Source organism: Hermetia illucens, chromosome 4, assembly GCF_905115235.1.
Source record: "Hermetia illucens chromosome 4, iHerIll2.2.curated.20191125, whole genome shotgun sequence".
In the NCBI taxonomy this organism is placed as follows: Eukaryota; Metazoa; Arthropoda; class Insecta; order Diptera; family Stratiomyidae; genus Hermetia; species Hermetia illucens.
Window position 1 is genome coordinate 12,285,619 of NC_051852.1, and position 26,098 is coordinate 12,311,716.

The 26,098-nt window shown below is 45.9% G+C and overlaps 1 protein-coding gene across 1 annotated transcript; it reads right to left on the reverse strand.

The window, feature by feature from the left end:
• Window positions 1–3,217: 3,217 nt before the first annotated feature.
• Window positions 3,218–11,573, reverse strand: LOC119655242. Its single transcript, XM_038061027.1, has 5 exons — window positions 11,323–11,573; window positions 11,168–11,259; window positions 10,855–11,104; window positions 3,701–3,809; window positions 3,218–3,630 (listed from the first exon to the last, which is right to left on the reverse strand). Exons 1-5 carry the CDS (start codon window positions 11,512–11,514, stop codon window positions 3,287–3,289), a joined length of 987 nt encoding a protein of 328 aa, XP_037916955.1. The 5' UTR covers window positions 11,515–11,573; the 3' UTR covers window positions 3,218–3,286.
• Window positions 11,574–26,098: the final 14,525 nt, after the last annotated feature.

The following is a 26,098-nucleotide window of genomic DNA, read 5'->3' on the forward strand; positions in this document are numbered from 1 at the left end:
CCCTCTGCCCCCAACCAAGGGCACATTCTCACCGCTAGCTCTCCACTCCCGTGGCGAGTTCTAAAAAACGTAGAGAGCTCCGGTGCGCCATCTACCCGCCCGTATTCACAACATTCGAAATAAATTTCAACTGCTGCGAATCCTGCCGCGCCACATCACTCCGCCCCCAGATGAAACCTAGGGGGTTTCAGCGACCGAACCTGGAACTGCGTTCTCCATCAGTCCGCGAAGCGAACGCAACGTAGCTTCGCGGTGCACACGGGTTTCAGCCTGGACAGGGAGACCGCCTTTTTGCGTCCCTCGATCTCGAGCTGGAAGAAATGTTCTCCCCGCTCAAGAACGCGATACGGGCCTTTATATGGGGGCTGCAGCGGCTTCCGGACGGCACCCGTCCTGACCAGGACGTGCGTGCACGTGTCCAGGTCCTTGGGCGCACAAGCAAGTGGGGACGAGTGTCTGGTGGGTAGTGTGGCTTTGATGCGTCGGAGACGCACCAACCCCGACTTTGTGAGACCCGATCTCTTGTCGACCGGACCGGATCACTTGGGAGTCTTGGGTTCTCCCTGTATACCAACTCCGCGGGGTTGGCAGCAAATTCCTCTCGGCGGGTTGTACGTAAGACGAGTAGGACGAGAGGCAAGGCTTGAGGCCAGGACGGATCGTCACGTGCCATAATGGCGGCTTTCAGCGTCCGGTGCCAACGTTCTAGCATCCCATTGGATTGCGCGTGGTATGCAGTAGTCCGCTGGCATTTAAAACCCAGGAGTTTGCCTAACTCCGAGAAAAGGGTGGACTCAAATTGCATTCGCTGGTCAGTGATGACCACTGCAGGGCCGCCAAAGCGAGGTATCCACTCTCGACAAAAGGCTTCGGCACAAGATTGCGCCGTAATGGCTTTCAGAGGTATTGCCTCAGGCCACCGCGCTGTCGATGATTGTGAGGCAATACTTGTAACCGTGCGAGTCTCGCAAAGGTCCTACTATGTCGAGGTGTATGGTGTGGAACCGCTTGGTAGTATAGGGGAATGAGCCCACTTCTTTCCTTACATGCCTGGAGACTTTACACTTCTGGCATGCGATACACTCTCCGGCCCAGGAATTGACATCCTTGTTCATGGAGGGCCAGAAATATTTCTCAGTGACTAACCGACTTGCTGTCCTGATGCCTGGATGCGCTAAGTCGCGTGGAACACTTCCTTGCGAAAGCTGGCCGGAATGTATGGCCGAGGTCCCTTTCCCGAGTTTTCGCAGCAAAGGGAGAAGTTCGAGCCGAAGATGGGCACCTCCCGATAGCCGTCAGCAACTATGTTGTCCTTGCCGGACACGGGCTGGATGTCTGACGTAAACTGGCTTATAAAGCTCAGGTGTCGAAGCTGATGAGGAGACGCTTTGTCGGGCTTTTGTTTCAAAGCATACGTGTTCAGATCACGTCGTTGCTAAGGTTGCGTGTTTATATCACGTCGGGGTCACCAGTTTAGGATCACTTGATTTCCTTTGTTTTGACCTTGCAGAAAGCGAATAATGAACTTGCAGCAGAACACTTTTTATACACAGAACAATTCTTTATTCTTAAACAAGAATCCGACAACCAAACTTAGAATTAACTTATTCTGGACTGGTGAGATCGTGAGTGCGCTCGCCGACCGCTGGAACAGAAGAGACCGGGTCTTCGGTTGTCCCAGTTCGAAGCAAAGGAAATCAAGTGTTCCTAAATATTAATGAGAACAATAGGGCGGTAACTGGTCAAACGTTCTGGGTCCTTAAGTGCTTTTGGATGGGTACCACCTGAATAATAGGAGGACTCGACCTGCACCAGATGGGGTTAAGCCCCTGTAGCAGTGCAGAGAATGTTTCTGGTGCGAACCAGCGAATATGCTGATAAGTGATATTATCCGTACCAGAGGCGAAGGCACGTTTGTGCCTAAGCAACGCAGGAGTAAGCTCTTCTAGAGAGAGGGGTTGAGAAACAGTGGGATATCTAAGGATATCCGGAAAAGAGGGAGGAAGGAGGCCGGATCTCAATATGGGGATGCTAACCACGAAAACACTTCATGGATTTCCAGAAGGACTTGATATCTTTCGTTACAGATAAGTCAAAGTCAGCAAAGTCATGGAAATTGCCAAACACAAATTTCAAATTAATTACTATATTCCAAGCCAATAATCCAACATGGATCTAAGCAAACTTCTGTTCACCCTGATTCTAACCTATCAAATAAGTGGCTCCTTTATCACTACATGTACACACTCACAGTCTGATTTATTGCTGTACATAAACTTCCTCATTTCAGTTAGAAAATAAATAAAATATTCCATCCCGGAAAGTTATGCAATTTCCACTGCCATCAGTGTAAATCAGAAAGCCACCAAACAAAAGTACATTTCTCCAACTTGGTCGCCATCCAACCAACAACTTTGTTAGCCCCGCATAATTCCCACCTAATGGCACGGGCATCAAAGGAACCCCCAGCAAGACGTAACGCCAGGATCTAGTGAAACCAATTTTCACATCTGTGTACATCTATATTTTACCCGGGACAGCTATACAACAATGACAGGGAAACCCAGTAATTAAATTCCAAAGAACAACAAAATTGAATTTTACAAAGTCACATGCAAAAGTGAGTGAAAGCAAAGTAACGAACAGTCCGTACCGGAAGGAGTTGTGTGTGCTCCAAGGGAAACTTTGCCTGCTATGCCTCGTCCTGGCAGCTCCAACTCCCAATTTACATGATACTAACGTCTCGGGCGTCATTCAAAGTTAAGAGGTTTCATTGTATACACTTTGGTATGGTTGCAAGTCAACGTGGGTGCTGAGATGGAAGAACACGGTTGGTTGATTATGGACCGAGCAACATATGTTGTCTCCACAGGTTCACGTTTGCTTCCAAATCCTTGGGGAACCCCATCAACATGAACTTTAGGCATTATGTTTGATTAAGGACGACGGTCGACTCTCCGAAATTGAATGAGAAGTTAGAAATTAATTATATAGCGTGAGAATCAATGGAGTCGGGGTGGTGACAAATCGTGGTGTTGAAAATTTCGAGTAAACAGAACGGGGGTCGTTCCAGCATCCCCTGATGCCACTTCCTTTAAGTAGCACATGAACTATTCCTTTTCCTTCAGGGGGCTTGCTATAAGGAAACTCCCACTTTCCAGTTACAGGACATTATCTTTGGACTAGAAGAGATTCCCTCCGATTTAATATACAATAATCATGAGAGTTCTTATCGTTTATTAAAAGCTTATCATGTCCTATAATTACAATATTTGTATGTATACAATTACTTCAGATAATTAAAAAGTAAAAGTATGAAGACATTTACGAACGAATGTATGCTGCTGCCACTGTTTAAGGCTCGTTTCCGATAGCGCGACCACACTTCCACATTCGCAGCAAAGGATACTATCCGCTTTTCTTCCTCCTCGGTATCGTTATCTGTGGCCATTTCTATTCTCATCCTTTCCACTTCATAATACAACATTGATTCTACCTTTTTTAGGCTGACGAATATGAATTCTGAACTATCTTTTGACTGAGAACACGCTGACATTACGACCAGCCCGACAGCGATTCCACTGCAAGTTAGTGATGCACCAACAGTGTTTGGCAAGCAAACCCGTGATCCTTAGGAATAAAGATTAATAAAGAGAAATTGTCAACTTGTAGACACAAGGATGACATTATTTGTACTTACTTCCGCAAAACTTGTTTTCAGATGCGTTGATTCTACGTAAAATCGTGTTTGAATTGCACATCTCCTTTGCGAAGTCAATGTGTAAAGTCTGGGCTTTGCTATCATTGGTCTGAAAATAAAGGACATATGATAGGACTTTTAGTTGTGGTGTCTATGTGTCATTATCCGTATTTACTATCCCTGCATACGATAGGGTAGTAAATGAACCGTTGACTCCTGGCGCTGGACCTGTTCCTCCTCCGCAAATATTGTTTAAGGCTAATCATTCTTGTTGTCAAGTTTCTCTTTCACCAGGATACCCAGAAATAAAACCAAACATGGAGGAGCAAAAGAAGAATGAAGTTACGGTACAGGGCTTCGGAAACCCGGTACCGGCGGTTTTTGGGAGTGACCAAGCGGGCTCCGGCGGTCGATATCCAACGACCGCAGTGCCTCAGTAGTGGGAACCTTGACTACTGTGGCATCTAATGTTACAAGCGTACGGGAGGAGCTTGAACTGGCTCCAGTGACGGACCCGTTCAGAAGGAGCTCGATTTTTCGCAGATCCCCTCCCCCACGGGTACAAGCCCCCACAATCGTTACCCCCAGTGGGAAGCGTATAGCGGGAGTCTTCGATGAGGAAGAATCACTGACGCCGATTCACCCGAGCGATGTTTTGGGCAATGATCAGTCTGGAGCTGCCTTTACTGCCCTCGGTAAAAAGATCATGGAGCTGTGTGAGTTTATAAAGGAGCGCAGGAACATCCACCAAAATATAAGGGCCATGATAAGAGGCATCCGTTTGACGTACGGCAAGGCCCAGGATGAACGAGTAGGGAAGTCGCCGATTGGAAAAGTGAACCAGGCAACTCAAGTAACGCCGGTTCAAAACACAAAAGGGGAGAAACCGGGGAAGAGGCTGCGCGAGAAGCTGAATGACTCAACAGGCCAGCAAACGACGAAAAGAAAAAAGGACTCAACTCCCAAAAAGGCGGAGTTCATGAAAAGTACGTCTGAAGCTACCAGGGAAAATACTGCAGTGGCTACCTCGAGAAAAGGGATCGAACCTTCAAAGGCGGATGCGGAAGCTTGGAGGAAGGTAGAACCGCGGAAAAGAAATTATCGGAGGAAGATTAGACCGGAGGTAATTTTCATTTCCAAACCAGGCGAAGGGTCATACGCCGACATTCTCAGGAAAGTGAAGGCAGACCCCGAACTCACCAATTTGGGAGACAACGTCAGCCGCATTAGACGATCCCAGAAGGGAGATCTTATGTTGGAGTTTAAGAAATTCAAGGATGTAACCGCGGACAAATTTTTAAGCCAAATCGGGAAGACTTTAGGGCAGGAAGCCGACATAAGAGCTAGCAGACCGGAGATCACTATAATCTGCAAAGATATAGATGAAATCACGACGAAGGAGGAGGTTCGAGAAGCGTTGGAGAAACAGTTCGATCTTGCCGGACCGCCATCATCAGCCTACCAGTGGAGAACGCACTCAAACTGTTAGCAGCAGGGAGAGTGAGAATAGGCTGGGTTATGTGTCGCCTTAGGGAACAGGTGGCGTTAAAACGGTGCTTTAGATGCCTTGGCTTTGGTCACATTGCGAAGGCATGCACTAGTCCAAATGACAGGTCAAAGCAATGCAGGAGATGCGGAGTGGAAAACCACATCAGCAAGGACTACGGAGCTGACCCAAATTGTCTACTGTGCAAAGGAAAGGAGGGTGTGGATCATCGGCACATTGCAGGCAGCAGCAAGTGCCCGGAATACAGAAAAGCAGATGAGGTTGATACAAATCAACCTCAACCACTGCGAGGCGGCGCAGGATCTACTCGCGCAAACCATCCGCGAGAAAAACATCGATGTGGCCATACTAACGGAATCATACCGAAATCACGGTGGTAGCGTTTGGGTCAAAGACTAAACGCGCCAAGCAGCGCTATGGACTTGTGGAGAACAAGCCTTCGAGGAAATAATGGAGCACCCGAAGGAGGACTTCATCAGAGCGAAGGTGAAGGGCATCCACATCTATAGCTGCTATGCTCCACCCAGCGCTACACTCGACGAGTATGAGCGGATGCTTGCCGCTCTGGTTTTGGATGCAAGAGGACATTGGCCGATCATAATAGGAGCCGATTTCAATGCGTGGGCTCTTGAATGGGGCAGCCGGATAACTAATGTCAGGGGACGTGTTCTCCTCGAAGCATTCGCGGAGCTAGACGTGGTAGTGGCGAATGTTGGGTCTTCGTACACTTTCCGGGGAAGGGGCCTGGGGTCTATAGTGGACCTGACATACGTCAGTGCCACTTTAGCCAGTAGAATCGGTTGGCATGTCAGTGAGGACTATACTCGCAGCGACCATCAGGCAATCTGCATAGAGATCAAGGGCGGATCGAGTTCGAAAAAGAGTTTTCGCAGAATGCCGGGCTGGACAGTGAAAGATTTCGAGGAGGACACGATTTCCGCGGTGCTCAAATCCGACATATCCCTGAATGGTACGGCTGGAAAGAAAGCCACCCAGATCACTCAATGGGTGACGGAAGCATGCGATGCTACATGCCCAGAAGGCGATTGCTCCCCAGTAGGCAACCCAACTACTGGTGGAACAACGAAATTCCAAGTTTGCGAGCCGGTGGCGACGGTCGAGAGGAGGCACACAAGCAATTGCGTGGCCGCCTAAAGGAAGCCATTCGGAGGAGCAAAAAGAACTGCTTCAAACAGCTGTGCGACCATGCCGACATAAACCCTTGGAGCGAGGCTTACAGAGTGGTGATGAAAAGGCTGCGGAAATCACAACCAGTGACCTGTCCGCGCCTCATGAAACAGATTGTTACCGCTCTGTTCCCTCACCACGAAAATAGGGGAAAGCAAATTTTTGTCAAGCTAAATGACGGCATAATACCGCCTGTAACTGTGGAAGAGCTCCGGGAAATATGTGGTAGGTTCGGTGACAACAAGGCCCCAGGTTTGGATGGCATCCCCAACCGAGCTTTGAAACTGGCAGTGAAGACTAGGCCCGACCTTTTCGCCAACACCTTCGAGGCGTGCCTAAAAGAAGGAATATTCCCTGCCAGTGGAAAAAGTAAAAGTTGGTGTTGCTTCCGAAGCCTGGCAAGCAACCTGGAAACCCAGCGTCGTATCGTCCTATCTGCCTGTTGGATACAATGGGGAAGATGATGGAGAGAGTCATCTACAACAGACTCCTGTCCTCGTCGAAGCCAGCAATGGTTTGCCGGAACGCCAGTTTGGTTTCCGACGCCTTCATTTCTGTGGTGTTTTGACGCTTTAGATCTCGCGAGGGAGCGTCACATAAGTCGATTGAATACGGAAGGCTGACAGGTTATGCCGTCCAAATTTTTGTAACTGTCTTTTGCTGCCTTTATGTGAATGGCGATTCTTTCTAAATTTCGAATCATGGTTGCAGCGAGGAGAAAGATGATGTTCTGCGGATATTTAGTCTGAATTCAAGCAAGGAAGAGAAGTGAGAAGTGGTCAAAGGGTTGTATAGGTCCCAGGGCGAAACGTGGATTGGTACCCACGATGGAGCATAAAACCTGGGAAATGCCTGCTGGACCAACACCAACAGCTCTACTACCAAACCCTATCTCCACCTCCACGTGCTGACCGCTGGGAGCTCTTTCGTAACGAAAAGCTGCAGACGGAGATGGATGAAGGCGAGTCTTCTGCGCCTAAAAACGGGACCAACTGGTTCTCCAGGTTGGGGGTTGGGTAGGGCTGACAACCCTACACGGAAAACCGAAGTTACGAAGCCACAGCAGGAGCCTCGGACTGGACGAGTAACACAACGACGAACCCGGCAACGACAAAGGAATAACGATTTGCGCATTTTCTCATGGAAAGTGCGCCCCCGGTACAGAGATGAAGGTGATAAGCAGCTAACCGATACCCTGTCCCAATATAGGGCTGATGTAACAGCGTTACCAGAGATGTGTGGACAGGGACCGGTTTACTGGAGAAGAGCTAATACACCATAAATTATAGTGGCCATCCAGTAAACCATGCGCTCGGAGTAGGTTTCTTAGTGAGCCAAAAAATGAAACCTGCTGTTATCGGATTTGAAAACATAAGCGAACGGCTATACACTCTGCGCTTGCGAGGCAAGTTTAGAAATATAAGCCTCATTAACGTTCACGCCCCTACAGAGGAAACTGCAGAGTCGGAGAAGAATACCTTCTACGAGGCAGTAGAACGAACCCTCGAAGCCTGTCCCAGATATGATATCAAAATCATGCTTGGGGATTTTAACAGCCAAGTAGGGAAGGAACCCGTATTCAGGCGATACGTTGGCTCCTATAGCTTACACGAAAATACAAACGATAACGGACTGCGGATTATTCAATTAGCAGGGTCACAAGAAATGATTGTTGGAAGTACCTGGTTTGCGCGGAAAGCGGTCCACAAACATACATGGGCCTCTCCAGACGGGACCACTTTCAACCAAATTGACCACGTGTTGATCGAACGCCGCAATCTCTCAGCCTTGATGAATGTCAGAACATATAGGGGGGCCAATATAGACTCGGATCACTATCTCGTTGGCATGGTGCTCCGAGCTCGAATAACAATACCACCTAGGATCCACTCTGACAAACAGGTGAGAGTTAACACTGAAACCATCCACAACACAACCCTCCGCGACACCTATAAGAGGGAAATGGATGCCGCAATAACCGCAGTCAATAGAGGACCTGGAGATGAAGCATCAACAAATGAACTTCACAACCACCAGAAGAACGTTGTCATGGATACGGCCACAAACTAACTTGGCCCCAGCCGCAAAAGGAGTCGGAACGGCTGGTTTGACGATGAATGTAAACTAGCAACGGAACGGAAGAATGCCGCATACCGAGTAATGTTGCATTCTCAGAAACCGCGGGCACGCGCAGGGACTTATCACGAACTCCATCGAGCGGAGAAGCAACTTCACAGACGGAAAAAGGAAGCCTGGGAGAACCAACAAGTCTGTGAACTAGAAAAGTACAAGGAGCAACCGCACCAGGCGCGGAAGTTTTACCAACAAGTCAGCAGGATGAAGCCTTATACACCTCGATGCTCATCCTGCTGAGACAAAGAGGGAAATCTGATTTCTGACAGAATGGGCATATTAGAGCGATGGGTTGAGTACTTTGATGAGCTACTGAACAACCAGAACATCGGCGAGTTGGAGATCCCGCCAACTGAAGACGACGGAAAAATACTGCCACCACCAAGTTTAGGAGAAATAGTCCGTGCAATTCATCGGCTAAAAAATCATAAGTCGCCAGGAGCCGATGGAATTACAGCCGAATTGTCTAAATATGGAGGCGACCAGTTCCACCAAGTGGTTCATCAACTTGTGCTCAAAGTATGGGACAGCGAATCAATGCCTGACGATTGGCTACGAGGCATTATCTGTCTCATACATAAAAAGGGAGATATTACCATCTATAAGATATTCTCCATTATCTTACTAGGCCGGATAGCCCCATACGCCCAGATCATCATTGGCCCATACCAAAGAGGCTTCACTCCAGGCAAATCAGCAACAGATCAGATTTTCTCTCTGCGGCAAGCGATGGAAAAACTGTTGGAATATGGACAACAATTGCACCATCAATTCATCGACTTTAAAGCCGCCTATGATAACATAGCCAGGGTAAAACTGTACACGGCCATGGGAGAATTCGGTATCCCGACGAAATTAATAAGACTGACTAGGCTAACCCTGGCCAATGTACGAGGCCAGATAAAAGCAGCAGGATCACTCTTAAGACCATTCGACATCAACGACGGTCTAAGACAAGGGGATGCGCTATTATGCGTCCTCTTTAACCTGGCCCTCGAGAAAATGATCCGTGATGCTGAGGTAAATGCAAGAGGTACGATCCTGTTCAAGTCCACCCAACTACTGGCCTATGCTGACGATATCGACATCATGGGAAGAACGACCCGAGACGTACAAACTGCCTTCATCCAGATCGAGCAGGCGGCGCGAGATCTTGGGCTGCACATCAGTGAAGGCAAGACAAAATATATGGTGGCAACGTCAGCACCGAAGACGAACCAACCAACAACATCAAACCGCACTGGTCAAGCATAAACACGAACAAGAATAAGGATAGAAGAATACAACTTTGAGACCGTTGACAATTTCTCCTATCTAGGGTCGAAAATCACAACCGATAACAGCTACGATGATGAAACCCGCGCACGGTTGTTGTCAGCCAACAGAGCCTATTTCAGCTTACAGAAACTGTTCCGCTTGAAACGTCTTACCATAGGGCCAAAGCTCTTACTGTACAAGACTATGATCTTGCCAGTCCTCATGTATTCCTCGGAGACTTGGGCTCTTAGCAAGAAAAATTGCGAAGTTTTGGCCGCGTTCGAGAGAAGAATCCTCTGAAGAATTTTTGGCCCCCTACATGAGGATGGACGATTCCGTAGCCTACACCATGACGAAATCTATGAGCGATACCATGACCGTCCGGTTGTAGATAAAATCCGGCCCAATGGGTTACGGTGGGCGGGTCACTTAATCCGTATGGATGAGAATGATCCCACCCGGAAAGTCTATAAGGGCATATGGTAGAAAAAGAAGACGAGGCAGACCCTGCCTAAGATGGAGCGATGGCGTAGGCCAGGACGCCAGACAGCTTTTAGGGATATCGAATTGGTGGACCTCGACGCAAAACCGGGATGTCTGGAGTTCCTTATTAAGGCAAGCCTAGACCGGATACCGGTTGTTGCGCCGTTAATGATGATGATGATATACATGAAAATGTAGTAGCTTCTAAACCTGGTAATCATCCAAAATGAAGGCTGCAGAAAGTATTCAGAAGCAAAGCAGAAGGCAAGGTAAACTTCACACGATCGGTGGCACCTGCACAAGGAGAAATCGAAAAAGGATACACCGGGGGACAGATGAGTAAAGCAAATGAACCTAATGCCCATTCCCAAGGTAACTCTGAAGGAACTAGATCTCCTAAGGCGAACAATGAGACATACGGAAGTGGAGAAAGAAAAATTCAACAAACCAAACGATGTTCAAAAAGGCTGTGTATGTCAATAATCCAAGACCTGATCCCAACATATATTTTCTGAGGCTATATATAGAAAACAAAAGGTTTTGGGCAGACCTCCTTCCTGTCGAACTCAATGTGAATAGTACTTACTTTTATGTCCCAGGCAAGCAGAAAACAAGATTTCGGGTCAATCTTCGCAAAGCAAAAATCTAGAAGTGCAGGTGCTGATGCAATTGACAGAGGAATCGTCCTATTCAAAGCAAGTAAACCCATATTGCGCTCTAATGAGGGATCGGTGAAATTCTCAAAGAAATGGACAAAATCACTGGTTGTCCGATATTTTGCCTGAAGGAAATCGCCATCTATAGTGCCGAAGCCAGATAAAATTTCGTAAGTTTGACTGAAAAAGATTAAGAAAAAATTGAAGTGACAACTTATCTAGTAAGATATATCGCACTCTCACTTTGGTTTGATACAATACCCCGCGGTTAATACTACCCTTCCACCTATGTTGATTCCTTGACATTGATAGACACCAGCTTTCATAATTGCAGTCTAGAAGACAAAGATAGTCTTACAATCTTGAATTTCTTAAGCGCATCCAATTTGATTACTTACAACATGGGGAGCATCAATGCCAGGATACTTCCGAACGGAAAAAACAGGCGAGAAAAGTAAAGAGCATCTCAGCAAAAAACCGATGAGCATACTAAATACGAAACAAAGGCATGGACAAATTTTTGTTTGTAACGTCCGAAAATCCGATATATTTTCGTATCTCAATTGGTTCTTTTGACACTCAACTGACATTTATGAAGGACTCTGTAGTTGTAATTATTTGAAAGCTATTAAGATAAAAACTTCTGAAATTAAGGTAGCGGAACTTCAGAAAAATTTAGAACTCAATAATTGATTTTCTAAAATCAAAGTACGCTTTGACTTTTTTCTATGTAGTTCATGAAATTGTATTGCATTCTTCCTTCCTCCTATCTAGCATCCTCTAGCACCACCATTATCCTCCTTTTAAGTTCTTACTTACTTGCTGACATCATATTCCATTAAAAACATTCCAGTATCTTAAAATATTAATTCAATTTTAAATAATTCGAAAATTTTCAAATATTGAAAAATGATCATTAACCATTTTTTGTTGTTGTTTCCTCCATGTATTGCGTGGTTTGGCCATATACCTGATTATGCTGTATATTAGCAAATGCACACTTATCGTTTGTCTCAGACTAATACGAAACGATTCCTATGCAAGTATTTCTGCAAAACAACTGATGTTGGGGGATTTTTACTGCGCGAAGGTCAATTCGTCGTCAGAACTACTGGGAACATTTTCTTTTGTTCTTTGTGTTCTCCCCTTTTCTTTTTTTTTTATTTCCCGAATTATCACAATCTCGGCAGATGCCGGATTTTATCTAATACTAGCACTAGCTGCCAAGCATTTAGGCTCGGACGATCCTACTTACTTAAAAACTAAAGGGGCAATGGTGATGGTGGCCGGTGGTAGGTCAGTGGGAGAATCCGTCGAGTACTCCCCGCAACATCGAGCATGTATGCAGAATGGTGTACTTCTGCATGGTTTGAACCAGACTGTGCGAAAGTCCCAGGACATCAAGGGAAGCCGTCAGGGATTTAGGTACAATACCTGTAGCTGACAATATTATGCGATTATTATCGAGACGCCAAATTTCTTTGATTTCCGGAGCCAATGAGTCATAGTTCACCTTCTTCTCCACGTATTTCCGTTCGATGTTGCTATTATGGGGGATGGCAACATCAATTATATACACGGAGCGACCCGTGTTGTCAATTAAAAGTATGTCAGACTTGTTATGTGGAATATGGCGATCAGTTAGAACTTGCCGGTCCCAATACATACTGTAAGCACAACTATCAAGTACTACTTGGGGCTCATATCAGTAAACCGGACATGTTCCCGTGATCAGCCCATCCTTGTATGCAAGGCTTTGATGGGTAACCATTATGCCTGGTGATGTATTGCACCGGTGCCATAACAGTACAGCCAGAAATGATATGGTGCAACGTCTCTAACGCCTAAACACACATTCTGCACTGGTCGTTTTCCACCCTTTCGTTCATGATGAGCTTTTTATAAGCTCGGGTGGCGACCACGGCGTCCTGAATGGCACACATGAACCCCTCCGTCTCAGCAAAGAGATCCCCAGCACACAACCATCTATTCAACAAATGCAAATCGACAAATGGCTGCCAAAGACGTGCATTGTTTTCGACTTCCATTCATCGATCCGCTCTTGGTCCGACTTCACCCCACTCAGAGGATTGAAAGATCGATCCTTCAAGTTAAGTGGAGTCAGCCCACAGTCTGCCTTACAGATAGCCGCATGCAAGGGACTCGCCTGCTCTTTGCTGTAAAAATGAACGCGCAGCGAGTCGACTTGGCGATGATGTTGTGCCGCCACGCCAACCACGCCCCTACCTCCGATGTCACGAGGCAGGTTCATCCGCTCCACGGCAGACTTTGGGTGATGCATTCGGAATTTAGACATAGTTGTCCGTATCCGCCGCTGGACGTTTTCCAGATCGGTCTTCGTCCACGGCAATATTCCGAATGCATAAGCCAGTGAAGGGATAGCGAATACATTCAACGCACTCATTTTATTCTTCCCCGAGAGATGCGATTTCAGCACCAGCTTTACACGTCGAAGGAATTCGGACAGCAGATCACCAACTCCAGCATGGATTCCTTGCAGAACTCCTAGGTACTTCTAAAAGTCTGTTTCAGTCATATCTTCGATGTGGAGGACACCATGCGGCTCGTGATGACCTTTGCGGATGGTTTGAATTCGACACTTGTCTAATCCAAACTCCATCCGAATATCACGGCTGAACATGTCTATTATTCGCAACAAACTTCTAAGATGGTTGTCAGTACCAGCATATAGCTTGATGTCATCTAGGTACATCAAGTTTGTCAGTTCGCACTTAGCACGTAGGCCATATTTTATTGCAAAACCATGCCCTCTAGCATCATTCAGTAGCCATGAAAGGGGGTTCAGTGCCATACAAAATCAAAGGGGGACTCAATGAGTCCCCCTGGAAGATGCCATTCCGTATACGGATGGGCTCTGAGGTATTAGCACCCTCAGATGTACGCACTGATAAGGTGGTATGCCACTCTTCCAAGACTGTCGCCAAAAACTTAATTAGTGTCGGATCAATGCGATACAGATGTAGGATACCGATTAACTAGGTATACGGAACGCTATCAAAAGCCTTAGCATAATCGATATAGCAACTAAAGAGGTTTCTTTGGCCTCTGATTGCTTGTCCTACAAATACCGAGTTGATAATAAGTTCCTCTTTGCAACCCCTTGACCCAACTCGGCAGCCCTTCTGCTCTTCGGACAGAATGTTGTTGGTCTCGAGGTACGCATGGACGTGATGAATTTGTAGAGGGTTGGTAAGCAAGTAATCAGTCTTGTGTCTGCGGGGTTCTGCACCGTGTCCTTCTTAGGGATAAGGTAGGTAATCCCCGCTGTGAGGAAGGGTGGAAATTCCTCCGACCGACTCATGACCGCATTTATACTACGTGCCAACCGACTGTGTACGCTGATAAATTTTTTATACCATTCCGCACCCGATCCAGACTTGGGCCCCTCCAGTTCTTCGAGCTGTTTATGGCTCGTCGAACTTCCTCTTCGGTAACATCCGTAAAATTCATACCAAACGCATTGACATGGCGGGTGCCTTCGGCGGTGATCCACTCAACATGCCCAGCATGCTGAGCGGGTAACCCCCAAAGTCCGCCTCAATACTCTTTCGCTTCCGTCACCGAAATCTGCACTGTCTGGACGCTCTGTTGGGATTCATTGAGAGATCTGAAAAAGCTCCACTGGTTCCTCGGGTATGTTGCATTCTGGATACGTCTTGAATGACTTTCGCCATACCGTCGTAACCGACTGCATATGACAGAAAATTTCTGTTTTAGTGTGTCCACAATTTCAACTACGGGTGTCTCACTGGGGATGGCATAGTTCCGGTAAACCCTCTGCACTTTATTTCTCACCCGTCTGCTGGCATTGCCAGTGCTGATCTGAATCAGTCTAGCAATGTCCTGCCTTAGTGAGTCCAGCCGACGTTCCAGACGAATTTTCCATGGTGGATCTCTTTGATCACAACCAATAACACGAAAGCGAATCTTCTGACCGTGCAATCTGATAGCCGCAACAGCACCACAATACATGAGTGATTATAGTTGCAGTCGAGATGCAATCTCATCATTGATTTGACATAGAATTCCCGGAGTTGCTGGAGATGCATAGAGCCTGGGAATACCTGGTCTATGCAAAGGATCCATATCCGAGAATTCTATACACGCTCTTTGGAATTCGTCCCGAACCTCAGTGGAAACCTCAGCTGGACGGTGGAGAAGAGTGCTTCGGTGAGTACTGAACCTATTGCCTGCAGTGCGGCGTGGTGCTGTTGATGCCGCCGCCTCTGCCCCCATCGACTCTCGGTCAGCAGTTTCCCCGATGACTTCAAGTCGAACACGTTCCCTGATGGTGGCCGGGATTGAGTCGCTGCGGGTAATAAAGCGGTACTGGTCTGCGAGTCGCTGCACAGTCACGTGCGCGAATTGCGGGAAACACTCGACGAATCTCTGGTGCATCAAGGGGCGGTAAGATGTTGTACCCGCCCCCGCCGTTATTTCGTAGTAGGAGCGGATGATGAAGAGGTTCATTTCTTCAGTCCATTTCATCCGCTTCCTACGCGAACCTGCTGAAGTGGTCGCCACAGATTGTGGCGAAACAGCTGCAGCAGGCGGAGTTGTGCTCCTGGTCGTCGTGGCGCCTAGACGTCGAACCGCCCCACGACTAGCGGTTTTGACGCCGTGCTGTCCATTACGGGAGCCCGACCCAGTCACCAAGTCAGACGACTCCCGCGGTTATCCGTACCGGACCTTAAATTTCTCCTTCTTCTCATTGTTGGTGGTGCATGTTATCCCTAGCTGCCAGGTGTTGAGATAGCTTCCTTAGTGAGTAATCTGCAAGACTGCAAAGTTCCTGCACTTGCCTTACCTACCCCCTGAGACGCTGCGGTGGCGTACAGCCATTCAGACTGAAGCTATCCATCCCTCCTCCTTTCACAACCTGGCTTTTGACCGGCGTCGGCGGAGTTTAATTATTTTTATTATTTTTAAATGTATGTTCTTGTTTTCACTTTTATTATTCATTATTTTTTTATTGGATAATAGCAATGAAGCAAAGCTGTCTTTGATTTAAGGATTCTTTCTTTCCCTTCTCCTCCCTTGTTTCCTTGTTCACCAAATAAGGGGCATGCTCGCTCCTTCGGCTTGAATATGTCAAGGAAGGGGAAATGATCTACTGGAGGCGAAACATAAATTAAAGATGTAATCCGTCTAGAATATTTCCTTTCAATCGCAGTTCGACTCAATAAACGCAGTTTCGCGTGTGATATCCGATAAGTTACGCGATATTCTCCCTATTTGTATATCACGTTCAGAATCGGTGCCACACATCAGTTTAAGGACACCTGAAATTTTGTAAGATACACTGAAGATTCCAAGAGGATCCCTTAAATCTAGCTAACATACTTCCTTTATTAAGGCTTTGACAACCTTGGATGGTCATTGTGTTTAATTACAAACGTGATAATGTGGTCTTGAGCGTTCACCACACCCAAGCGCCATCGTTATCAATAAATGAAACGTACCTTAAATCCCTCCAGGGCGTTCGAAAACACTTGCATTCCACCACGCTATGGATTTCTTGGACTATCAGCCATCCTGGCATAGTGGATTGCACCGCATTGAATAGCCGCCAACTGAACTGTTGTTCTTTCTTAAATGTAATCTCTCCATCCATAGAGGAACTTTATCTCCCGGCACATTGCTTGAAATTGTACAGTGGAAAAAATCATTGCACATGTCCGACCTTTTTCGGTACCTGCGCGAGGAAACTTCAGCTCATTAGCTGTGAGGTTAGTGCCGTGTATGTGATGGAATGCATTGGTGATTACGAGCACGTGGCAGCAATGGCACATGTTTCATAATAATTTGAGCAAGCGAAGTGTGATACATTGTACAGCTGCCTTTATTTTGTCACATCGTATAAGGAAACACACACAAAAGAACCATCTGAGCACCACCGACACACCGATACACCATTAAATGAACCGTAAGGACCACGACGGCGCGATCGTTGAGGGAGTAGAACGTTAGCCTCCCAATCTCGCTACTCTGGGTTCGATTCCCAGCCGCCATGGGTGTCTGTGTTTGTCGCGTTCCTGTGAGGTTATCACTTGTGCAACGGTCAGTATGATGATAGTGAAACTGCAGCACAATCTGACCTTATGGATGCCCTATACTCCACCAAGGAGTGAACAGGAAACACTAATAAGGACCAGGAGCCAGTTAGCCACCTCATCTCTCTCCCCGCCAATACGCAATATCATTCTGTGCCCCCCTAGACACTTGATTTGTTGCTGCTATTGTTGTTGATCAACAGGCATATCCCTTGCGCTATTTTCCATTGAAAATTGCGTCCGACCGGCAGATTACCCTGTGAAAGGACACAGACAAATGTTGACAAGCGCTTGGATCTTCTAGTAATCTAGTAAAGCAGCCCATATAGGGAACATTAGCAAGGAACATTCTTAACTTGGTATTAGTCTTAGGACAGTTGCATTTTCAGATGCTGACAAAATAGCTAGTTCAATTTTGGTATAGTTTAGTGTGGAGAACCCTAGCTCAAGCACTCAGGCCTTTGTTAGGCCCATCGTTCTATCCCCGTAAATCGCGCGAAGATTCTTCGTTGAAGAAAACCTTACTGAGGTGTCTTCATCTGAGATATGAGGAGACCATACAGCTGCATATAAAGTGCAAGGCCGTCTCTTCTTCCTCCGCATTTTGGCTGTATGTAACCAAAACCACCACTCTACTTATTCAATGGTAGTTTATGGAGCAATGTCCCGTTAAAAACCTTACTAGGGGTTCTGTATCCAACTTTTTAAGAGACAACAAAAATATCTCTCTAGGGGCCTGGATCCTTTCACAAGGATTTTTACCTGCGGCAAGAATTCAAATTTTTCCTTTCAGCTGCTCGAATCCATACAATTTTTCATTATCAATGATGTCTGAGTGCCCTGACACCCACATCAGGATTTGGCTAAGCTAGGGAGTTGCCACGATATGCTGTGATATGATGTTACTGTTTAGTCCTGATAATGCGCCCAGCACAATTTTCACCGCAAGCCTTCTTCTGGTGCCAGTAAAATGGCATATATTTTCTACTCGAATATGGTCGTCAATTTTCCGAAGGGGTGGGCCATTTCCATAACTAGATTACCCGAGAATACCCCTGCGTCCAATCCGTCTTCCATGGTCGACCCATCGGTGAAGATTATTAGGTCTGTAATCCCAAGAGACTCTTGGCCATTCATCAACCATCTTTCTCTTTTGGTGATTGCTGTATCTTTTCAGAAATGATCGGTCGGCATCAAAGCCACCGGATTTTGTCAAAGAATTTCCAGGTGGATGACTTGTCCTTCACCTCCAAATGAATCAGGGTAGGTTTAGAATAACTTCGAGTGCTGCGGTCGGCGTAGTACTCATTGCTCCATTAATACTTGGGCAACCGAATGTTTGTATCTGTGCCAGCAGCTTCCTGCTGTTAACAAGCCTCGGCCACCAGACGACGCATGCATAGATCAAAGTGGGCTTTATTATAGATGTATGCATCCAATGAATCTGTTGCCGTGAAAGTCCCCAGATCTTACTTATCGCAGTCCTATAGTACCAGAGCAATCTGCAGGATTTCTGATATTATTCCCGGATATGATGCTTCCATGTTAACTTTTAGTCGAGATGTACTCCTAAATATCTAATTGCTTATACCAGATGGACTTCCACCCCTACTAAAGTGAGTGGCATGTAGCCGCCACACCTGTCTGCCTAGTGAACATAACTAGTCTAGTCTTCCTAACGTGAGTCCGTTGCGGAGGCACCACCTGTTGGATTACATACAGAGTTGCGTTCAAATGGCCACATACTGGCTTTTAAGCCCTCCAGGGGCCGTATCAAGGTGTCCATTACTAGGAACCATAACATAGGAGAGAGGTCTTGGAGCAGGATGAGTTGCGCTGAGGGGCACTCCGGAGGGTGATAGCGTCGCAGCTGTTGCAGGAGTACAACACTACCTACTCCCCTACTTCCCCCGAAAAAAAAAACCTGGGAGAGAAAGCCCATCCCCTCAGGCCGGATTATCCGTGCAGTGGTCACTTTGTGAAAGAAGGATCTATTACCAATATCAACATACCCGATTGTAGGTTAGTTTTAACCATTATTACAGCCTGGGTTTCGTTCTTGTAGTATTTTTGATGCCATCGATTTAAAAATCGGGTTAACAGTTTTGTATGCGTTGCCATGTCCCTAGATTCTCGATGTTGTCTGATGCTTCATTAAATAGTGCAGACTCGCACCTCCGGCGTTCACAACGCCACTTATGAAGTTTGCAATGCAATCTCTGTAGAATGCATCACGTTTCCCTCGTCGGGATAAAAATCGCTTTATTGCTGATGTCGCCAGGTCTCCTACCGACTCCAGGGTGCACAGCCTTTGTTGTGAGGTAAATGTAGACAGTAATATACGATTTGGCAGTCTTCATTCTGCCACCGTTTGACCATTTGACCATTATTGGTCCTGCAAAATCTAGCCCCGTTTTCTAAAATTATCGATTTAGTACTCCAAAGAATAGCGGCAAGGAAGATGGGGCAACAACCCCCTCGACCAAATAAAAAACAAATGGCCGAGGAGAACCTCCATAGTGGTGACACCAAGTAACGCTGTATTCAGTATGGTTTGTTACCCGTGATGAAGTAAGCGAATGCTCCAAAGGCTCATTAGGACGATCAGACCGAAGTCTTTCATCTGAGGCGGCAATAGATAGATCACGAAACCTTACCTGGGGTATACTGGTCCCATGGCAATGGGGATAGCGTCTGAATTCACATGTCTTATCCTCCTGTCTGAATCTACCGCTAATCGCAATCTAACCGATCTGATTACTACTCTGGCAGTTAGTAGAAACCAAGGTGTCCTTGTGGCCGATTCTGTATTCAAACCATGTGCCGCATGTGCACGAACCTTTGCCCATATCATTGTGGCCACCAAGAGCATGGTTCCCCATCAGATATCAGACCAAGGTGTTATCACAACCCACCCAGGCATTCAGGTCATCCATTACGATGATGATGATGTCCCTTAGAAAGCCTCGAATGCATTCAATCAACGAAGGTTAGAGGGTACAACGGCTAGTAGACGCATGTCAAAACTACCACGTTATCGGATACCTCCTCCTGAATTTCGTGAGTAGGTTATTTCCTTCTAAAGTGTTTTCCTCCTAATACCATTTGTTCTATTATTAAACGCTTTCCTTCAGCCACTTAAAAGGGAAACAACTAAATGGGTAAATGCGGTATTTATTGAAAAATTACTTCCTAACCGAGAAAGGGAAAACCTCCTTCAGTTTCATATGTTCTCCAATGGGAAATAGCAGGATCTATTTCAATTTTGTGATGAGTTTAAATCTTTTATTGCTCCTAAACTTCGTAATCGTTACAGTAATATCCTTGCTAACAATGAGTGAAGCTTGAACAGCAAGAGAAAAGTCTGCATTGACATTTCTTCTGAAAATAAGCAACTATTTACGCCCCGACCCCTTTTTACCTTATTACCTCTGCTCTCTCTACAGCAATACACCAACCAAAAAAGACGGATACCTGTAATTCCACCTACGTCTTCATCATTTTCTTCGTCTATCATTACTTGAACAAGAAAAGCGACGAGCCAGGACATGCCATCCACAATTTGAAACACTAAAACTTTCCCCCTTTGTAACTTGAACGTGATAAGAAAACTTTTACGTTGTCTTTTGGCGAAAAGTCAAGTTTCCATCTGACTAGACATCTATTCAGGATGCACTTGGTATTATAGTCAACTGGTACAGAATCCAGCGTCCTATGGAGTCTCATGTGAATTTATCGAAAACAGCTTTTCATGATTATCTATTTTGAAAGGACGCTTAACAGGATGGACGCTACCAAACGTCCCTTTCTTTCTATGATAGTTCTCAAGTAGTGCATGGACGTTAAAGTTTAACCGTTTTCATCCGGATACGAAATAACTTGAAGGCGGAATTAGTCACGTAGTTTATGTTAGTCGTTGGAAAGATATATTTCGACGGGACGTTTAACGAAACAGTTGCTCCTTGCAGAGATATAGGTTCAAAGATAGTGTCACTATAAATTCTAATGTAAGAGTTTAACATGAAAGGATGTTCTGCACATTCTGGGAGATTTTTTTATCTAAAATAAATTTTTACAGTGACTAGTGATGCTTTATCTATTCTCACTATTTAAGAGTAGCTTCAACAGTACCAGAGTTTAGAGATGCTGAAAACGGTGACGTTGTGGTCTCAATCATTCAATCTTCAAAGTCAAATCTTAATTTTAAATTTAACAGCTCTCATTCTTTGCTATTTTCATCTACTCACGACTTTGCATTTTTGCATTTTCTCAATTTAATTTTGAATTTTTCCCCATCTTTCAAAATTTTTACGACCCGGGGGTCGTGGAAATTTTCAATTTTCCTCGATTTTGGCCAGACCCTCGGGCCATCGAAATTCCGCCGAATTTTCAATTCTCCTCGGTTTTGGCCACACCGTCCAGCCGTCGATTCGCCGCCACAACTCGCGTTCCTGGCATCGTAGAGTGAAAATTCTATCGTTTCCTGAATCAACGCTGCATCCCCGATCGAACGAGTTATAACATGACCGATTCCGACGATTTTGAATTTTTACCCATTTTTCAAAATTTTTGCGACGAAATTTTCAATTTTCCTCGCCTCCCCGGTCGAACAAGGTATCCCGCGACCAAATCCCACGATTTTGCATTTTTGCCCATTTTTCAACATTTTTACGACCCGGGGATCGTGGAAATTTTCAATTTTCCTCGATTTTGGCCAGACCCTCGGGCCGTCGAAATTCCGCCGTAACTTGCGTTCCCGACGTCGTTGGGTGAAAATTCTATAATTCCCTGAATCAGGGTCGCCACCCCGACGATTTTCCATTTTTCCCCATTTTTCAAAATTTTTACGACCGTCGGGGCGTCGATTTTCCGCCATAACTCGCGTTCCCAATGTCGTAGAGTAAAAATTCTATAATTTCCTGAATCCGGGTCGCCTCCCCGATCGAACAAGGTATCTTGCGACTTTTTTTTCATTTTTGCCCATTTTTCAAAGTTTTTACGACCCGGGGAGTCGTAGAAATTTTCAATTTTCCTCAATTTTGGCCAGACCCTCGGAGAGTCGATTTTCCGCCATATCACTCGTTCCCGAGTGAAAATTCCATCATTTCCTGAATCAGGGTCGCCTCCCCGATCGAACGAGGTAGCCCGCGAACAAATCCCACGATTTTGCATTTTTGCCCATTTTTCAAAATTTTTACGACCCGACGACGGTGGTGGAAATTTTCAATTTTCAATTTTTCCTTGATTTTGGCCAGACCCTCGGGGCGTCGATTTTCTGCCATAACTCCCGTTCCCGACGTCGTAAGATGAAAACTCTATCATTTCCTGAATCCAGGTCGCCTCCCCGATCGAACAAGGTATCTCGCGACCAAATCCTACGATATTGCATTTTTGACCATTTTTCAAAATTTTACGTTCCGGAGGTCGTGGAAATTTTCAGTTTTCCTCGATTTTGGCCAGACCCTCGGGTTGTCGGCCATATCTGGATGGAAAAGAGCCAAGAACGTATACTTTTTCTGGATTTGGAGCTGATACGCTTCGCTTACCGAGCGAACCACACGGCATTGGTTCGGAAGTTCTGGTCAGAAGACGTGGGCGTTCAAAGTGACATCCAGGACCATCGATTGATAACGACGAGCTGCGTGTGCTAGGCGGATCCGACACACGTCAGTCTGTGAGAGACATTGCAGAGAAACGGGGTGTACACTATTCACTCTCGGCACTTAGAACAAATTGGAAAGGTGAAAAAGCTCGATAAATGGGTTCCGCATGCCCTTACGGAGCAAAACATGGCACTTCGAATGGAAATTTGCAGTTCTTTACTCTCTCGCAACAGAAGCCATCCTTTTTTGCACAGAATAGTGACGTGTAGTGAAAGTCCTGGGGGTTTAACGTGAGTACCTGCCGTGTAGGCATAATCCCGCGGTCCTCTTCGGACACGGATTGATTTTGAGACCACAATCAGAGCCCCGCCATGACTAGCACAGCGGGACTGGTTTATACTGAGTGCAGGCTCAGCATTCATACCAGTGGATGCGAGGCCTATCTAACACCTCTGCCGCAACTAAGGGGACGGCACCCGAGTTGTACAGCGCCACTCTACGCTTGAGCTCCGAGGAGCTCTGCCCGCGATGTAGGCATAACCACAACCACCATGAAACTCCCACTAGGGGGCCAACCGCAAATAACCGGGCCGAGAACACATCCTCCAGGAATTCTCCTGGAGCATATGCTTTTAGAGGGCCATCCCGGTTCCCATGGTAACAGATAACCTCCGGTGAGGCTTCGTGGAAGAGCCACTTCAGATGAGTTCCTTGCAGACTCGGGTCTGATCGCCCTCCTCGAGTACGTGGGGACGGCGCTCCCCAACGGGTTAGCTGGAATCAGCCCGAAGCGGAGTGACATGTGATGAAAAGTGGATATTATACGACAATCGTCGCCGATAGCGCACAATGGCCACCGAAGCATTGCCGAAACCGAGCATCTATCCGAAAAAGGTAATGGTGACTGTTTGGTGGTCTACAGCTGGAGTTATCCACTGTTCTTTTTTGGCACCAGGAGAAACAATAAATGCACAGAAATACTGTGCCCAACTCGAGGAAATGCACCAAAAATTGAGTAATCAACGGCCGAGATTAGTCAACAGAGATGGTGTGATACTGCTTCACGACAATGCACGACTTCTTGTCTCCAGAACAACGCTTCAAAGGTTGAACGAATTGCAGTATGAGACTATGCCTCATCCACCATGTCATTTTTTTAAGCATTTGGGTCATTTTTGACGGAACAACAATTTAGGGATGAAGAGGCCATCAAAATTGCTTTCGACGAGTTTATCAACCCCTGAAAATAGGACTTCTACGAAACTGGCTTACTTACTCTTGTATCTCGCTGGGAGAAGTGTTTTGGATCGACTGGCACCTATTTTGATTAATTAAATATATTTTTGTAAGCTTTACGGTCGTTTCAAATGTTAGTACCAAATCGGCCATTTCATGTGCAACAACCTAATAGAAGAAAATTGAAAAGTAAGGAGGATACACAAGTGGGTATCGTGGAGCGATCCCATAGTGTTTATCGTTCGAGTGCTTCGACAGAGAAAGAACTGACTTTCGAGCAAGTATGATAAGGCTCTGGAAAAGTTGGAAAAGTAAAAGAAACAAATAATCTGGAGGAGCAGAACCAAAGAGGAAGCTGGGATGATTACACAGTGATTACAGTGGGATGATTACACACAGATTACAAGTGGGTAGATGTATGTTCAACGTTTCGGAAAATCACAGATCACAGAGTCGTACAAATGTGGATGGCTGTGTTCCGAGTAACGACACGAGGCATCGTTTTGGAGCATTATGAAGAGCAGTGAGCAGTGAAAATTTGGATGTCACCGAAACCGTAACGAAGGGCAAAAAACGGTTTACTGGACTAGATGCTTAGGATCAGATTACGTGGGATTATGTGAAATGCATGACTTTGCAAAGAGGCCGAAGAGAGAAGAAGGAAGTTCATACTCTTATTTGAGATTGGAACTACATTCGGAAGGAGATGATATAGTTGAGGATCAATTGGTATTGCTCGCAATAGAAATTGCAAGGACTTCGTGGGGAAATTAAGGAATTTAATGACGCTGTTAACTAAATTAGGCGAAGCGGATAAATGCCGGACGAAGATGGTATTTGAGTACCTGGAAAAATGACCACTATTGGGAACACCAGGCAGATAGCGATGATTTTTATTCGGGACCAACAAGTTTAGACAGTGGGGAGTGTGACGGTGGTGACAGCGGTGCGGTTACGTAAAGGAAATCGTAACAATTGGTAACAGCGGTAGGAGTACGTAAAGAAAAAACGTAACAATACATTTTTTAGTGCAGACTAGACCATCGCAATCTTCGGACGAGCTACAGTTTAAGCACTTACCTTTTGATGCTTTACTTATCTTAGCAATATGTCCTAAATACACACAGTTGTAGCATTGTCTTTCCCTCATTTCCCCCAGGAAGCTTAATTTCAGTGTCCGTGGAAAATTTAACTTCCTGGTTTTCACTGTCAGTTCTTGTGAACTTCTGGGCTTTGATTACTTTTACGTTGGACTCTGAAGCTTAAATGATTTTCTCCCCAGTCCAATTGAGAGATACCCCTTAATGAGGGTATGAAGGGCTTAAGGCCACGCTCTTTGACCCGTGGATCCGTTTTGAAACGATTCGCAGCTTGGGACGCTTTAAACAACATCGACAGTCTCACGAAACTATCACTTATTATGTTGACAATGTCTTTACTATAACTGAGGGCTTCTGTAATGCTTTTGCTCTGTTTCGTGACATCTGCCGTGGGCGGACGCACTTCGTGCTTGTATCGACAGTGCGTGGGTGTAATAAATCGTGTTTTTTTTTTCTTGTTTGGTTTCTGCCTTAATTAAGATAGGTTATGGAGGTTAGGGAATGCGAACCCGCGGACAAAATGAAAATTAACTTAGATCGGTCCGTCTCCCAAATTTCAACATCTCCTCAGGCACCTGTAAAGCCACAGTGCAAAAGCCCAACAGAAATCGCTGGCTGTGTCCTGACCAGGAAAGAGAGAAGGGCATCGAGGAGCCTGTCAGGATCCCCAATTCAATCTCCCACAATCAAAAAGCCAAAGGTTTCTGGAATTCTACCAGTCACGGCTCAATTCAAAGCTTTTCCTGAGGTTGTCCAGTCTCAGGACCTAAGTAAAACCTTTTCTCCCATGGAGAAGCAAAATATAGTTCCTACGGAGCAAACAACCCCAGTGTACAAATCCAATGAGAACACTCAATGTAAAGCGTACACAGTATGTGTGGAGAGAAGCAACCCCACGAAATACATAGACAAAATTAATGGTCGAGAAAGAATTGCTCTATGCGGCAAGACGGATCATGACGCCAGGGACAGAAATTACACCATCTGGACTGAACATTTGAAAATCATCAAGACGGCACCAATGAAAAATATCTCCATGAGGGAAGCTACCAAAGTAACAAATTGTTATGATTTATTGGACTGTGACGTTGCCTTCCCTCCGCTGGAGAAAAAAACAAGTCCGAACAGCTGGATGAGGAA

Coding starts and splice junctions, on each gene's coding strand:
- LOC119655242 (XM_038061027.1), bottom strand. CDS start 11,514: ATGTCAGTTGAGTGTCAAAAGAACCAATTGAGATACGAAAATATATCG. Junction 11,105..11,167: donor GGGTATTGTATCAAACCAAA/GTGAGAGTGCGA, acceptor AATCTTTTTCAG/TCAAACTTACGAAATTTTAT. Junction 3,810..10,854: donor TGCTTGCCTGGGACATAAAA/GTAAGTACTATT, acceptor CTTTATTTTCAG/ACCAATGATAGCAAAGCCCA.